Source organism: Cheilinus undulatus, linkage group 14, assembly GCF_018320785.1.
Source record: "Cheilinus undulatus linkage group 14, ASM1832078v1, whole genome shotgun sequence".
NCBI lineage: Eukaryota > Metazoa > Chordata > Actinopteri > Labriformes > Labridae > Cheilinus > Cheilinus undulatus.
Window position 1 is genome coordinate 44,470,504 of NC_054878.1, and position 17,073 is coordinate 44,487,576.

A 17,073-nucleotide genomic window follows, 5' to 3' on the forward strand; every position below is an offset into this window, starting at 1 on the left:
CCCAACAGCTTGGTATCAGAACCGTATCAGGAAGAACAAAATGTTATCAGAGCACCCCTATCAATTAATACATAGAATGTATTGACTAGAAGTTTCTACTAGGACCCATTAGTTTAAATATTGTCTGTTTTTATATCATGGACATTTGATATCGTATTTGTTTCACAGAGCTCATCAGCAGGGATCAGAGGTTCCTGTTGGTCAGTCTGCCCAGCACCATCAAGCACAGCTGGACTCCATATTTATGGTGAGTAAATGTACAAACACAGCTAAAAAAAAAAGTCATAAATTTAACTTTTCATGCTCTTCTATGCTTTTATACTTACCCATGACTGTCAGAAGTTTTACCACCAAGTTTAAGTCGGATTTAATTTTCTTTGGTTGTCTCACAAAGATTTAGATGTCAGCAGAGAGCAGAAATTGCGTTTTGTGGTTTACAAAAAAAAAAAAAAGTAAATCGTGATGGTCTCTTTTTGTTCTGTTTCAGCTGCTTGAGGAGAACATTGTCAGTTTTGTGAAATGTGAGTTAAAGGAGATCCAGAGAGTTTTGAGTCCAGATTACCAAGAATGCCTAGAGAGGGAAGATGAGGAGGTGTTGGATGGTGAGGAAGAGGAGCAGAGGAGGAGCAGCAGGGAGGCGTTTCTGACAATTGCAATGAACTTCCTGAGGAGAATGAAGCAGGAGGAGCTGGCTGACTGTCTGAGTGATGGAAAGAGGAAATGGAGTCAACATGGGACAGGTTTGTAACTGCAGTTAATATCATGAAAACATGAGTATCAAAACAATGAAATGTGATGAACAGTTCACAACTGGTGTTCCAGAGAGATTTCAGATACAAACGACATATACAGTGCATCCACTAAGTATTTACAGGGCCCCACTTTTTCCACATTTTTTATGTTACAGCCTTATTCAAAAATGTATTAAATTAATTTTTTATCTTAAAATTCTACACACAATACCCCATATTGACAAAGTGAGAAAACTTAGAGTGGCCAGATGAAAGCTACTCCTCAGAAAACGGCACATGACAGCCTGCTTGGAGTGTGCCGAAAGGCACCTGATGGACTATCAGACCATGAGAAATAGAATTCTCTGGTCTGATAAAAAATAAATATTGAACCCTTTGGCCTGAATGCCAAGCGTCACGTCTGGAGAAAACCCGGCACCGCTCATCACCTGCCGAGTCCCTCCAGTGAAGCATGGTGGTGGTAGTGTCATGCTGTGGGGGTGTTTTTCAGCAGCAGAAACTGGGGGACTAGTTAGGGTTGAGGGAAAGATGAATGCAGAAATGTACAGAGAGATCCTTGGTAATAACCTGATCCAGAGTGCTCTGGACCTCAGACTGGGGTGAAGGTTCATCTTTCAACCGGACAACAACCCTAAGCACACATTCAAGATAGCAAAGTAGTGGCTTTGTGATGACTGTGTGAATGTCTTTGAGTGTCCCAGCCAGAACCTAGACTTGAACTCTACTGAACATTTCTAGAGAGACCTGAAAATGGCTGTACGACAACGCTCCCCATCAAATCTGAAGGAACTTGAGAGGTTCTGCTAAGAAGAAAAATAGGTGTACTAAGCATGTAGCATCATACTCAAAGAATTGGTGCTATAATCGCTGCCAAAGGTGCTTCAATAAGGTATTGAGCAAAGGCTGTGATTACTGTTCATGCTATAATTTTTTGTTTTGTTTTTAATGTGTTGGCATAATTTTAAACAATTTTTTGTCACTTTGTTATTGTGTGATATTTTGCATCGAATTTTGAGCTACAAAATCCATTTTGGAATAAGGCAATAACATGAAAAATGTGGAAAAAGTCGAGTGCTGAGAATACTTACTGGATGCATTGTACACTTCCCTTCAAAAACTTATTTTTTGCCGTAGACAGAAAACATTTGAGTTTGACATCAAAAGATGAATATGAAACAACAGATCAACATTTCAGCTTTTATTTCCAGGTATTTACATCTGGATCTGACACACAACTTAGAAGAAAGCAGCTTTTGTTTGATCCCACCCATTTTTCATGTGAGCAAAAGTATTGGAACATGTGACTGACAGCTGTGTTTTGTTGCCCAGGTGTGTCCTATTACATTAATTATTCAAACAATACATAGTGCTGAATGTCTACGCTCAGTTTAAGATTTGGGGTTTGCCTGTGGAGACTGCGTTTATAGTTAAAGGTGTAACTAATATGAAGACCAGAGAGGTGTCTATGGGTGAAAAACAAAGGATTGTGAAGCTGAGAGAATATGGATAATCAGTCAGAGCCATTGCACAAACATTGGCCATAGCCAGAACAACCATTTGGAATGTCTTGAAAAAGAACGAAACCACTGGTGTACTCAGTTACAGACTTCAAATGGTTAGACCAAGAAAAACAGCAGCAGTTGACTACAGAAACATTGTGAGAGCTGAAAAGAAAGACATTAAAACAACTTCATCAACAACCTCCAGAGGACAGGAGTGAATGTATCACCATCTACTGTTAGTGACATCAGCAACAACCTCCAGAGGACAGGAGTGAAGGTATCACCATCTACTGTTAGTGACATCAGCAACGACCTCCAGAGGACAGGAGTGAAGGTATCACCATATACTGTTAGTGACATCAGCAACGACCTCCAGAGGACAGGAGTGAAGGTATCACCATATACTGTTAGTGACATCAGCAACGACCTCCAGAGGACAGGAGTGAAGGTATCACCATCTACTGTTAGTGACATCAGCAACAACCTCCAGAGGACAGGAGTGAAGGTATCACCATCTACTGTTAGTGACATCATGAACAAAAGTACAGAGACTACACCATAAGACGCAAACCATTCATTAGCAAGAAAACCCGGCACCGCTCATCACCTGCCGAGTCCCTCCAGTGAAGCATGGTGGTGGTAGTGTCATGCTGTGGGGGTGTTTTTCAGCAGCAGAAACTGGGGGACTAGTTAGGGTTGAGGGAAAGATGAATGCAGAAATGTACAGAGAGATCCTTGGTAATAACCTGATCCAGAGTGCTCTGGACCTCAGACTGGGGTGAAGGTTCATCTTTCAACCGGACAACAACCCTAAGCACACATTCAAGATAGCAAAGTAGTGGCTTTGTGATGACTGTGTGAATGTCTTTGAGTGTCCCAGCCAGAACCTAGACTTGAACTCTACTGAACATTTCTAGAGAGACCTGAAAATGGCTGTACGACAACGCTCCCCATCAAATCTGAAGGAACTTGAGAGGTTCTGCTAAGAAGAAAAATAGGTGTACTAAGCATGTAGCATCATACTCAAAGAATTGGTGCTATAATCGCTGCCAAAGGTGCTTCAATAAGGTATTGAGCAAAGGCTGTGATTACTGTTCATGCTATAATTTTTTGTTTTGTTTTTAATGTGTTGGCATAATTTTAAACAATTTTTTGTCACTTTGTTATTGTGTGATATTTTGCATCGAATTTTGAGCTACAAAATCCATTTTGGAATAAGGCAATAACATGAAAAATGTGGAAAAAGTCGAGTGCTGAGAATACTTACTGGATGCATTGTACACTTCCCTTCAAAAACTTATTTTTTGCCGTAGACAGAAAACATTTGAGTTTGACATCAAAAGATGAATATGAAACAACAGATCAACATTTCAGCTTTTATTTCCAGGTATTTACATCTGGATCTGACACACAACTTAGAAGAAAGCAGCTTTTGTTTGATCCCACCCATTTTTCATGTGAGCAAAAGTATTGGAACATGTGACTGACAGCTGTGTTTTGTTGCCCAGGTGTGTCCTATTACATTAATTATTCAAACAATACATAGTGCTGAATGTCTACGCTCAGTTTAAGATTTGGGGTTTGCCTGTGGAGACTGCGTTTATAGTTAAAGGTGTAACTAATATGAAGACCAGAGAGGTGTCTATGGGTGAAAAACAAAGGATTGTGAAGCTGAGAGAATATGGATAATCAGTCAGAGCCATTGCACAAACATTGGCCATAGCCAGAACAACCATTTGGAATGTCTTGAAAAAGAACGAAACCACTGGTGTACTCAGTTACAGACTTCAAATGGTTAGACCAAGAAAAACAGCAGCAGTTGACTACAGAAACATTGTGAGAGCTGAAAAGAAAGACATTAAAACAACTGTGACATCAGCAACAACCTCCAGAGGACAGGAGTGAAGGTATCACCATCTACTGTTAGTGACATCATCAACAACCTCCAGAGGACAGGAGTGAAGGTATCACCATCTACTGTTAGTGACATCAGCAACAACCTCCAGAGGACAGGAGTGAAGGTATCACCATCTACTGTTAGTGACATCATCAACAACCTCCAGAGGACAGGAGTGAAGGTATCACCATCTACTGTTAGTGACATCAGCAACGACCTCCAGAGGACAGGAGTGAAGGTATCACCATATACTGTTAGTGACATCAGCAACGACCTCCAGAGGACAGGAGTGAAGGTATCACCATATACTGTTAGTGACATCAGCAACGACCTCCAGAGGACAGGAGTGAAGGTATCACCATCTACTGTTAGTGACATCAGCAACAACCTCCAGAGGACAGGAGTGAAGGTATCACCATCTACTGTTAGTGACATCATGAACAAAAGTACAGAGACTACACCATAAGACGCAAACCATTCATTAGCAAGAAGAACAGGAAGGCCAGGCTGGAACTTGCCAAAAGGTACAGAGACGAGCCTCAAACATTCTGAGGCAAAGTTTTATGGACTGATAAGACATAGGAACCTTTACCAAAGTTATGCAAAGACCAAAGATTGTAGAAAGAAAGGATCTGTGCATGATCCAAAACATACAAGCTCATCTGTGAAACACAGTAGAGGTTAATGTAATGGCTTCTTCTGGGACGGGCTCATTAATCTTCATTGATGATGTAACACATGATGGTAGCAGCAAAATGAACTCAGAAGCCAACGGTAACATTTGGTCTCCCAATTTAAAGAAATATGCATCCAAACTGATTAGGAGATCCTTCATCATGTAGCAAGATAATAGATGGACAGACAGACAGTTTAATGTTGTATCGTAAAAACACAACGAAATTACATTTGTCAGTCCTTTGTAGCACCAAACACAGTTGTGGTTAAAGCGGTGGTTAGAAATCTACACCGTCCATCCCGTTGGTGAGGAAGCAGGCACCTGCTAGAAAGATGCTTGGTACAGAGGTTTGTGTGGGGCTGTTCTTAGCCTAGCCTTCAGCCTGGCTTGTTTGCCCCGCTTCCACCGTCTTGCACAACGTAGACAAAAGAGTTCATCAGGGGAAAAAAGTGGAAGGTTTTAGACTGGTCAAGTCAATCTCCAGACCTAAACCACAAAGAGCATGCATTTACCTGCTAGAGAGGAGACAGAAAGGAGAACACCCCACCCCCCAAAACAAACCGAAAGAGGCTGCGCTGAAAGCCTGGAAAAGCATTGCAAAAGAATAATGAAAAAGTTTGGTGATGTCAGTGGGTCACAGGCCTGATACAGTTACTGCAAGCAAAGGATCTGCAACTAAATATTAACTGTTATTCAATTTTTAGGTCCATCTGTTTCAATAATCTTGCTCACCTGAAAATGTGGTTTTCCATTACAAATAACGCCTTCTAAGTTGTGTATCAGATTCAGATGTAAATATCAGCAAATAAAAAGCTGAAATGTTGATCTCTTGTTTGAAATTCATTTTTAGTGTCAAACCCAAATGATTTCAGTCTACACAAAAATAAAGGAACTAGCCTTTTTCAATTCAGTTTATTTCAATTTAGTTGGCTGCAGCTTCATCTCAGTAATTACATTCCATGTTTGTCATTCAGGAACTAGTTCTTCAGACTGCCCAAGTAAACTGAAGTCTAACCTGAAGAAGAAGTTCCAGTGTGTGTTTGAGGGGATCGCTAAAGCAGGAAACCCAACCCTTCTGAATCAGATCTACACAGAGCTCTACATCACAGAGGGAGGGACTGGAGAGGTCAACGATGAACACGAGGTCAGACAGATCGAAACAACATTCAAGAACTCACACAGACCAGAAACAACCATCAGACAAGAAGACATCTTTAGAGGCATACCAGGAAGAGATGAACCAATCAGAACAGTGATGACAAAGGGCGTGGCTGGCATTGGGAAAACAGTCTTAACACAGAAGTTCACTCTGGACTGGGCTGAAGGCAAAGCCAACCAGGACATCCATTTCACATTCCCATTCACTTTCAGAGAGCTGAATGTGCTGAAAGGGAAAAAGTTCAGCTTGGTGGAGCTTGTTCATCACTTCTTCACTGAAACCAAAGAAGCAGGACTCTGCAGGTTTGAACAGTTCCAGGTGGTGTTCATCTTTGACGGTCTGGATGAGTGTCGACTTCCTCTGGCCTTCCACAACAACCAGATCCTGACTGATGTTGAAGAGTCCACCTCAGTGGATGTGCTGCTGACAAACCTCATCAAGGGGAACCTGCTTCCATCTGCTCGCCTCTGGATAACCACACGACCTGCAGCAGCCAATCAGATCCCTCCTGAGTGTGTTGACATGATGACAGAGGTCAGAGGGTTCACTGACCCTCAGAAGGAGGAGTACTTCAGGAAGAGATTCAGAGATGAGGAGCAGGCTAGCAGAATCATCTCCCACATCAAGATATCCAGAAGCCTCCACATCATGTGCCACATCCCAGTCTTCTGCTGGATCACTGCTACAGTCCTGGAGGATGTGCTGAAGACCAGAGAGGGAGGAGAGCTGCCCAAGACCCTGACCGAGATGTACATCCACTTCCTGGTGGTTCAGACCAAAGTAAAGAACATCAAGTATGATGGAGGAGCTGAGACTGATTCTCGCTGGGATCCAGAGAGCAAGAAGATGATTAAGTCTCTGGGAAAACTGGCTTTTGAGCAGCTGCAGAAAGGAAACCTGATCTTCTATGAACCAGACCTGATGGAGTGTGGCATCAATATCAGAGCAGCCTCGGTGTACTCAGGAGTGTTCACACTGATCTTTAGAGAGGAGAGAGGACTGTACCAGGACAAGGTGTTCTGCTTCATCCATCTGAGCGTTCAGGAGTTTCTGGCTGCTTTTCATGTCCATCAGACCTTCACCAACTCTGGAGTCAATCTAATGCTAGGTAAACAAATACCTTCCCTGATTCCTAAAATTTTTAGAGACCCGGCAACACTTCAACATCTCCATCAGAGTGCTGTGGACCAAGCCTTGAAAAGTCCAAATGGGCACCTGGACTTGTTCCTTCGCTTCCTCCTGGGTCTTTCACTGCAGTCCAATCAGAATCTCCTTTTCGGTCTGCTGACCAGAACAGAAAGTGACACAAAGACCATACAGAACTCAGTCCAGTACATCTTGACAAAGATCAGAGAGAATGCGTCTGCAGAGAAAAGCATCAATCTGTTCCACTGTCTGAGTGAACTGAATGATAATTCTCTAGTGAAGAGGATACAGCAGTCCTTGACATCAGGAAGTCTCTCCACAAACACATTGTCTCCTGCTCAGTGGTCAGCTCTGGCTTTCATCTTACTTTCATCAGAAAAACATCTGGATGTGTTTGACCTGAAGAAATACTCTGCTTCAGAGGATGTTCTTCTGAGGCTGCTGCCAGTTTTCAGAACATGCAACAAAGCACAGTGCGTGTTTATTCTCTATTTTTCTGCACTTTCTTTCACTGTATTGCTGAAGGGTACCTCTGGAAATGAGACCTTGGTTGCAGGGGGTTCTGCCTGATAATAAAGGATAGGAAACTTTTTCCTGCAAAAGAATCTTTAGACATTCTCTTGTACAGAGTATTGTAGTTTGAAATACAGACATACATCTGTGGAAAAAAAATGTAAAAAGTAAGTAAAAGAAATGAGGATGCATTCACAGTAGGCACTCCATACCATGCCTGAGTATTTTTGAGCCTTAAGTCAGTATGTTTAACCAGTGTGAGTACACTCTTTTGCACTTGAGCACAGTAGGCTTCCCTGGCCTTAGTATGGAAGGATAAGGTGGGCCAAAGCGCGGAACAAATGCAAATAAAGGAGCAAAAGTGTGGTAATGTGACATCTAATGTGACCCATCTATTATTTAGTATTTGTAACTGAACAAAGGAGAAGGTTAATATGCTGGCAGAATGATTTCAATGAGGCACACTAAACGATCTTTATGGTAGAGAGTAATATCATTAAAAGGACATACTGCAGAGCACACAGCGCACACCAGACAGAAGCTTCATGCTCAAAAAACCAGACGATTGAGAAAAGAGAGGCTGATAGAGATGGCAGGGTTTTTCGAGCAGGATGGACAGCAAACTTTTTGTTTAATTTGATTTTAACAAGTAACAAAGATTTTAGTGAAGCAAAAACTTCACCATCTGCACACAGATTTTGGCCTTGTATGAAATAAGCTTCTTCCACAAAGTGAGCAACAAATAGCAGCTCTCTGAAATAAAAAAGGGGGAAAAAACACCTTCATCCTTCATGTAACAGAAAAGTCTGTCACATACACAGACAAGTTTGTGCCGGGGTTAGACTGTGTTAACACACTGATCCCAGGTCAGGTGAAATATCCTGTGTTTTGGATCAGATATCCTATAAATTGGTTGTTTTTTACAGCCTTAAACAACAATACTTAATTTATATTTATGGTGGGTCATCAACTTAAAAATTTGTCATCAGTGGATGCTCCTTGCGATGACGCTAGCAGTGACGTACACCATATTGCCAAAGGTATTCGCTCACCTGACTTGACTCGCATATGAACTTAAGTGACATCCCATTCTTAATCCATAGGGTTTAATATGACGTCGGTCCACCCTTTTGCAGCTATAACAGCTTCAACTCTTCTGGGAAGGCTTTACACAAGGTTTAGGAGTGTGTTTATGGGAATTTTTGACCATTCTTCCAGAAACGCATCTGTGAGGTCACACACTGATGTTGGACCAGAAGGCCTGGCTCTCAGTCTCCGCTCTAATTCATCCCAAAGGTGTTTTATGGGGTTGAGGTCAGGACTCTGTGCAGGCCAGTCAAGTTCATCCACACCAGACTCTCTCATCTATGTCTTTATGGACCTTGCTTCATGTTGGAACAGGAAGGGGCCATCCCCAAACTGTTCCCACAAAGTTGGGAGCATGGAATTGTCCAAAATCTCTTGGTATGCTGAAGCATTCAGAGTTCCTTTCAGTGGAACTAAGGGGCCAAGCCCAGCTCCTGAAAAATAAGCCCACACCATAATCCCCCCTCCACCAAACTTTACACTTGGCACAATGCAGTCAGACAAGTACCGTTCTTCTGGCAACGACCAAACCCAGACTCGTCCATCAGACTGTCAGATGGAGAAGCACAATTTGTCACTCCAGAGAACGTGTCTCCACTGCTCTGGAGTCCAGTGGTGGCGTGCTTTACACCACTGCATCCGATGCTTTGCATTACACTTGGTGATGTATGGCTTGGATGCAGCTGCTCGGCCATAGAAACCCATTCCATGAAGCTCTCTACCACTGTTCTTGAGCTAATCTGAAGGCCACATGAAGTTTGGAGGTTTGTAGCAATTGACTCTGCAGAAAGTTGGTGACCTCTGCACATTATGCACCTCAGCATCTGCTGACCCCACTCCGTCATTTTATGTGGCCTACCACTCGGTGGCTGAGTTGCTGTCATTCCCAATGGCTTCCACTTTGTTCTAATACCACTGACAGTTGACTGTGGAATATTTAGGAGTGAGGAAATTTCACGATTGGACCTGTTGCACAGGTGGCATCCTATCACAGTATGATGCTGGTATTCACTGAGCTCCTTTCACAAATGTTTAACAAATGTGATAACCTTAAATGGCAATGCCTGAGGGAGGGGGAGAGGTGGACTCCAGACAGACTCTGTCCTCCTTGTCAGCTCAGATAGGCTGTGAAAAGTGCTCCTAAAGTTTGTAGTAGGTCTCATTGGTTGATAAAGTAATCCAATGCTGAAGTTACATGCACTTAACAAGTAAAATAATGGTAATATTGTGATGTGTTCAAAGTTGGCTGTGAAATTTAAAAAATGAAAGGAAAAGGTATCATTTTGTCAATATGTCATTAAAAATGAATAACCCATTACTGCTCAATTTATTTCAGAATTTTTAGTCATTGAAAACCTTTTGGAAGGATGTTGCATTATTTTTTCTTAAATTTGTTATCCAGCCTATTTATTTTATATATTTTATTTTTCTAAATGTCAAAAAAGCTAAGTATGCCTGAGAGCCTGACTTGTTGACGCTGCAATTTAGACAGTGTGTTTAAGGAAAGTTTTCACATGGCAAATTAAGAAAAAGAAATTCTGTTTTGTTTGCTTTAAATACCATACCGAAAACGCACCAAACTTAACTTAAAAAACAAGGTACATACTGAACTGAAATTTTCTGTACCATAAAACGCCTAGTAATTAATATCTTTTTCACTCATCATCCATTCTCCTTCAGGCTGAGTGGATGTAACCTGTCAGAGAGAAGCTGTGAAGCTCTATCTTCAGTCCTCAGCTCCCAGACCTCCACTCTGAGAGAGCTGGACTTGAATATCAACAATCTGCAGGATTCTGGAGTGAAGTTGCTTTTTGTTGGACTTGAGAGTCCACACTGTAAATTGGAAAGTCTCAGGTCAGTACAAGATTGACTGTGTGCTCGCCATTTGTCATCATTTCTCTGGTATAACTTTTGCTGACATCAAAATGAAACACTCCTTTATAGCTCGCTGTCAATAACGTATATACAGATTTCAACAATCAAATGAAATTGAAAACATTACAAAAAATGCAATTAAAATCATGATTGATTGGATTTCACATACATGCATGTATTAACAATTACTTTTACTGATAGTAAATATAACAGTATATATTTTAAACATTTTTATTAAGGTTGAGTGGATGTAACCTGTCAGAAAGAAGCTGTGAAGATCTGTCTACAGTCCTCAGCTCCCAGTCCTCCCGTCTTAGGGAGCTGAACCTGAGTAACAACGACCTGCAGGATTCAGGAGTGAAGCTGCTGTGTGCTGGACTGGAGGGTCCACACTGCAAACTGGAAGCCCTCAGGTCAGTCCAGTGTTGACTGTAAGCCCTCCAATCATCTTAATCATTTCTCCAGATTAACTTAAACTGATATAGAGATAAAATTCTCATAATATTTTTGTCTTAATAAGGCACAGTAAGTAAGTTCAAGGGATCTGAAAAGTTAAATGGATTTAAAAAGTCAGTACGACACACAAGTGATTTAAAGTCCACAGACATGCCTAATTAACCAAGTTGCTATCAATAATTTGAAACATAAAAGCACATATTTCAAACATTACTTTTAAGGTTGGCTGGATGTCATCTGTCAGAGAGAAGCTGTGAAGCTCTGTCTTCAGTCCTCAGCTCTCAGTCCTCCAGTCTGAGAGAGCTGGACCTGAGTAACAACGACCTGAAGGATTCAGGAGTGAAGCTGCTGTGCTCTGGACTGGAGAGTCCACACTGCAAACTGGGAACTCTAAGGTTTGGAATCAGCAGATTTTGTGAATTCTCAATCTTTTAAATTCAAGTGGAAAAATCATTGGGAAGAAGTGACATAGTTATATGTATATTTGCTTCAAATTATATGACATAACTGCTCCATATAATCTATTGTCATTGTGAACATTTAAATTTCACAACCAGACTTGTTCAATCAGTCATTCTTCACAAAGGTATTATAGGGGACAGTGACCACTCCCTGTGTGCTCTAAAACAAAGCTATGTGTTGAGACTTTTACAAAGAACATCAAATACAATAATAACAGCAGCATATCCTGTTGTATTAAATACTCACCAAATTTATGCCTCAAAGTCCGATAATGTAGATCTATTTAGATTTTTCTCACATTTAGGTTTATGTAAGTTAAAATTTGCAACTTCTGTTGGATGTTCAAATTCATCTCATCTCTAAATCATGTAGTTGACTATAACTTTTCCTTCCACCAGTCTGTCAGGCTGTCTGATCACAGAGGAAGGCTGTTCTTCTCTGGCCTCAGCTCTGAATGCCAACCCTTCCCATCTGAGAGAGCTGGACCTGAACTACAACCATCCAGGAGACTCAGGAAAGAAGCTTCTTTCAGCTGGACTAAAGAATCCACTATGGAAACTGAAAACCCTCAGGTAGAAACACACAACAACAAAACATCTGATATGTATTCAACCTCTTTACTTGATTTTGAACATTGGGCGGTCCAAAATTCATGTACAGTTGGTTTTGCAATATCAGCCAATCTCATTTTTCCACATCAATCACTATTGTAAGCTTTAAGAATTTATGCCATTGTTCTGTGTCATACTTAACACTTTCCAACATATAAGGCATTCTTTACCAATTGTTATGATGTACACTATTTTGGTTTATATTTGTATTTGTTATAATTTAAGGTCTGGGTCCGAGTCATCAATGCTCTCTTTATTATAAACTCTAAACTTATCGGAGCCACGTCTATTTGAACCTTCATTGTGAATAAGTTGTTGATAGTATATAAGTTATTGAGAATTATTTTTGCTTAACATTTAAATAAATAATCAATTATAAATTTTACATAGACTGGGATATTCACCTGATAAATTCCAAAAACTCAGGATTTTTGCACATTGATGGCACACAGAGTTATAAGAGATTATAATAACACAAATAGCTAAATAGCAGATGTTTCATGTGTTTCAAATGATGGCTTTCTCTCCTATTTGTCCCCCATTAACTGCGTAATGCATGTTCAGGCTTGCTCACTTTTCTCTGTCTCTCAATTTGGGCAAATTAAAACTTACTAAAGTACAGTCGGCTGAAGTCTTATTTCTAGGAAAGCTTGGAACAACAATTTTAAAATCTCATTTCATGCAAACAGTGAGGAGCACCAATGTCCGCTAAGCACTAAACACTAAAGCTGCACAAGCAACAGCACAACAATGACAGCACGTCAAAAGCAAAATGCAAACAGGCTTTTGCAACATAAAGGAGCTAGAATTGGTAACAGTATTATAGTTACATGAGTCAACCTTCAGACCTTTTACAAGTACATGTGAAAATTCTAACAGAAAAATAGCAGCTATGCACAATAACTCTGATAACCTCATTTATACTTCTCTAACAGGTGTGGGACTACACATACAGCAGCTCTACACGATATGAGCACCTCTTAATTTCCTAACATGTGCGCTTGCAGTATAAAATTCTATTCTAATTATTTAATCATCCACTTGTTCACACCCTGCATTGTGGTGAATATTTATAGGTATGAATTTGGGGTTTTTATTTTCTGTAAGCCATAAGCCAAAATCATCAACATTTCAAGAAATAAAGGCTTGAAATATTTCACTCTATGTGTAACAAGTCTATATAATATATGGGTTTCACTTTCTGAAGTGAGTGACAAAAAATTTTGATTTTCATGATATTCTAATTTTTTGAGATGAACCTGTATGTGGTGGAAATTTTTAAGTATTCTTAGATGTTGTTGATAAAGAAAGAGTCCTCCTGAATATCTCTTTATTCAGTTTTTCATTTAAATGAAAAAGGAGGAGAAGATGAACTTGACTGAAAGTCACCAGTTAACACGGAAACTTTTTGAACACCGATCTTGTCTTCATTATTTAACAAGTTTAAACATCAACTTTTAGAACAGGATGTCTCAGTTCCAGCTGGTCTGACGGTCCTGTTTGTCTCTGTTCAGTGAAAATAACTCATAAAGATGTGGAGAATTGTGGACTTAACTTATCAGTTTGTCTTTAAACTATCAGTCATTAGTTATTACCTCCACCAAGGAGGTTATGTGATCGGGTGCGTTTGTTAGTTTGTTAGCAGCATAACTCTAAAAGTCATGGATGGATTTTCATGAAATTTTCAGGAAATGACCTGGATCACTGTCTGGATCCAGGAATTTTTTAAAGGATTCTGTACTGTTGGGAGATAGGTCTGCGCTGTTACTTTACACCAGGAGATAGCGGACATGAGTAACTTATTCAAAGTTAGTAGTAATTGGCAAATTAGATTTTGGGAGTCATCCGGATAACTGTCTGGATCCAGGAATGTTTTAAAAGGATTCTTCACTATTGGGAGATAGGGCTGATGGCAGAGGTCTGCGCTCTCTGAGTGCTTTTCTAGTTGTTTTTGTGTTGATAATCACACCTCCTCTACCCCTACCACACATGTGTAAACTCTGTTTCATGTCTGTGTCGCGATCATTTTTGAAGAAACCACCACATGGGGCGCATGACAGCCATGATGTACCCAATCATCACAAAGATCTATTAAAACTGACCTTTAACCAGTGACAACACATTTGTGCTGTCACATAAATATTGATCCAAATAGAAGAACACCTTGTCCCCTCTGTGTCTTCTTCATCTCTTGTTCTCTTTGATAAAGTGAAAGAATTCAGAGTTTGAGTCTGTTTCTCTGTCACAGTCAGTCTGTTTACATGTCCACTTAAGTCCAGCTACAGTTTTAATTCAGTTAGATTCTTTTCCTGGACTACTGACCTTGACCTTGTTTTCCTGCACAGCAGGAGAATTCATGTATTGATGCTATCACGTCCACCTCCATCACAGTAGATGTTCATATGTCCTCTTGACCTTGATAACAGGTTAGCATCAGCTAACTGTTGTGTGTTAAACAGTGACAACATGAACAAACGTTCATTTCTACACAGATGAGATGAACACCATTAGAGCCTGTTACTCTGTCACAGTGACAAACTGAGGAACACTGCTTCATGTTGGACAGAAAATCATTCTCTCTGTGTTTCTTCCTCCAGGATGGACCACGGTGGAGAGCTGAGGTTAAAATCTGGTGTGAAGAAGTGTAAGTGTGGAATCAGTTTGACTCCTGATGAACAAACAGCAAAGAATAAAGCCTTCAGGTGTGTCTGATGAAAAACTGCTGCTGTGTCTTTTTCTCTCCATCAGATTTCTGTGAACTCACACCGGACCCAAACACAGCACACGAACGCCTCAAACTGTCTGAAGACAACAGGAAAGTGACAAATGTGGGAAAAGACCAGCCATATCCTGATCATCCAGACAGATTTGACTACTGGCAGCAGCTGCTGTGTAGAGATGGTCTGACTGGTCGCTGTTACTGGGAGGTTGAGTGGAGAGGACAGGTTTTTATATCAGTGAGTTACAGAAGAATCAGAAGAAAAGGAAACAGTAATGACGGTGTGTTTGGAGGTAATGATCACTCGTGGAGTCTGGTCTGCTCTGATGAAGAATCCTGTGTCTATCACAATAACAGAGAAACAGTCCCCCCTCTCTCCTGGTCCTCCTCCTCTAAAAGAGTAGCAGTGTATTTGGACTGTCCTGCTGGCTCTCTGTCCTTCTACAGAGTCTCCTCTGACACTCTGATCCACCTCCACACCTTCAACACCACATCCACTCAACCTCTCTACCCTGGGTTTGGGTTGGCATATGGTTCCTCAGTGTCTCTGTGTTCTCTGTAGGAGGAAGAGTCTCCTCCTTTTCACAAACATAAACTGCTGATTGTTTCCACCTTTAGAGAAAATGAAGTTCTTCACAGTTTTTCACAACCATTTAAAGACATTTCCAGATACAGTGACTTAATTTCTCCAAACTCAAACTAAAAAGTTCCAGAGTCTTCAGATGTCTTCCAGAATGAGCCAAAGCACTCAAAACTATGTTCTCTCCTCTCTAAACTGATTAGTTCCTCCAAAACCAAACGCACAGCTATCATCTGTTTCTGTCTAACAGAGCATCAAATAAACACCGACAGACTCTGTGCAGGTCTGACAGTGTTACATTAGATATGGCTTTAAAAATGTATTTACCACCACACCAGACCTCTAAAAGCCATTGTGAGCAATATTAAGAAAAGACATATTATTTCTAAAATTAATAGCATGGCTATCTGATGGAATTGGCATTTATAGCCTTTCAAAACAAGATTCATATCTCCCTTTTCACAAACTTCTTCCTGCTATGTTCTAAAACCAACTGTCTGCAACTTTACTGCCTGAATTGCTGGCAGCTTCATCAGATGGCTTAATTCGAGCTGCAAGGGCTTGATTCAGACTGCTGCGACCCTCGCCAGCGACATTCTCACACCTTCTTGCCATGTTGTGTATCTTTGGTTTGAACTGGGCTTAAAACCCAATGGATCAAACTGTATACTCAAATGCATCACTGTGTTGTGTTTTAATCTTTTCTTTAAGATTGGTTTGAACTTTTAATTCATTGTTTTTGTGTCTCTTTTGATTTCTAATTGAGATAAAGGGTGGATTTCTTTACATCCCACTTTGAGCTGCGGTTGTTGAATTAAAGATGCTGTATAAATAAAGTTTTTCATTCTACCATTCTTTGGCTCCTCTCTGGATGAGGTCACAGTGTTTGTTGTGTTTAAACAGAGCTTTAAACAGAGACTCATGAGGTCGGCTCACTGTAGGATGGAGTCTACCTGATCACTTCCTCTCAGCAGGAGCACACTGCAGCTCAACATTTCCAACATGGCCGAGAGGAGAACGGCGCTGAAGGCAGCAGCAGAGCCAGACTTCCTGCTGTTTGTGAGGTGGTCAGTGGGACGGTGAATCACTGCAGAAATATGCAAAAATATGATTGAGATCCGTACATGAATGAGTATTAATGAGGAAAACAAACTCAGAGAGAAAATATTTCTGTTTTAGGACTAAATGATTCAGTCCTTTTAATGACTTGATTACCTGAGGTGTGAGTGGGGACGATTCTGCAGTCTGAGTGTTTATAAAGGAGCCATGCTGCCGTGTGTGTAGGGTAGGGGAGGGTTTACAGCTTCATAGGGGTCATGAGGTGGGCAGCCTTCTTCACTGGTATTTCAACGACAGGCCCACAACACCTCCAGAGGGCCCTCCACTGCTTCCAACGCTCCCCTGGTGTCTCCTCATCACCTGAGAGTGCTTTGAGGTCTTGATGTTGGGCTTGGCCTTGAATTCAAGTCTCTAAGCAGCCTGGTGGCTGACTAGTCCACAAAGTCTCTGAACCCAACTGTGACTGGGCAAATCTTGGCTTTGCATCCAGGATGCTTCTGAAATCACATGAATAGAAAAAAATGATACATTATTCCAAAATGTGTTGTTAATCATTGCTCATTGAAGCAAACTTTATGGA

At 40.9% G+C, this 17,073-nt stretch overlaps 1 protein-coding gene across 1 annotated transcript in view; it reads left to right on the forward strand.

Annotated features, from left to right (window-relative positions):
- LOC121521256 (NLR family CARD domain-containing protein 3-like) overlaps nt 1-16,283 on the forward strand; it is a 28,570-nt gene extending 12,287 nt beyond the window's left edge. Inside the window, exons 6-14 of the mRNA XM_041805091.1 lie at nt 169-247; nt 488-740; nt 5,802-7,605; nt 10,412-10,585; nt 10,846-11,019; nt 11,284-11,457; nt 11,923-12,096; nt 14,733-14,779; nt 14,884-16,283. Coding sequence (XP_041661025.1) covers nt 169-247; nt 488-740; nt 5,802-7,605; nt 10,412-10,585; nt 10,846-11,019; nt 11,284-11,457; nt 11,923-12,096; nt 14,733-14,779; nt 14,884-15,416 — 3,412 coding nt within the window. The 3' untranslated portion in view covers nt 15,417-16,283. The remainder of the gene's footprint in view (nt 1-168; nt 248-487; nt 741-5,801; nt 7,606-10,411; nt 10,586-10,845; nt 11,020-11,283; nt 11,458-11,922; nt 12,097-14,732; nt 14,780-14,883) is intronic.
- Nucleotides 16,284-17,073: the final 790 nt, after the last annotated feature.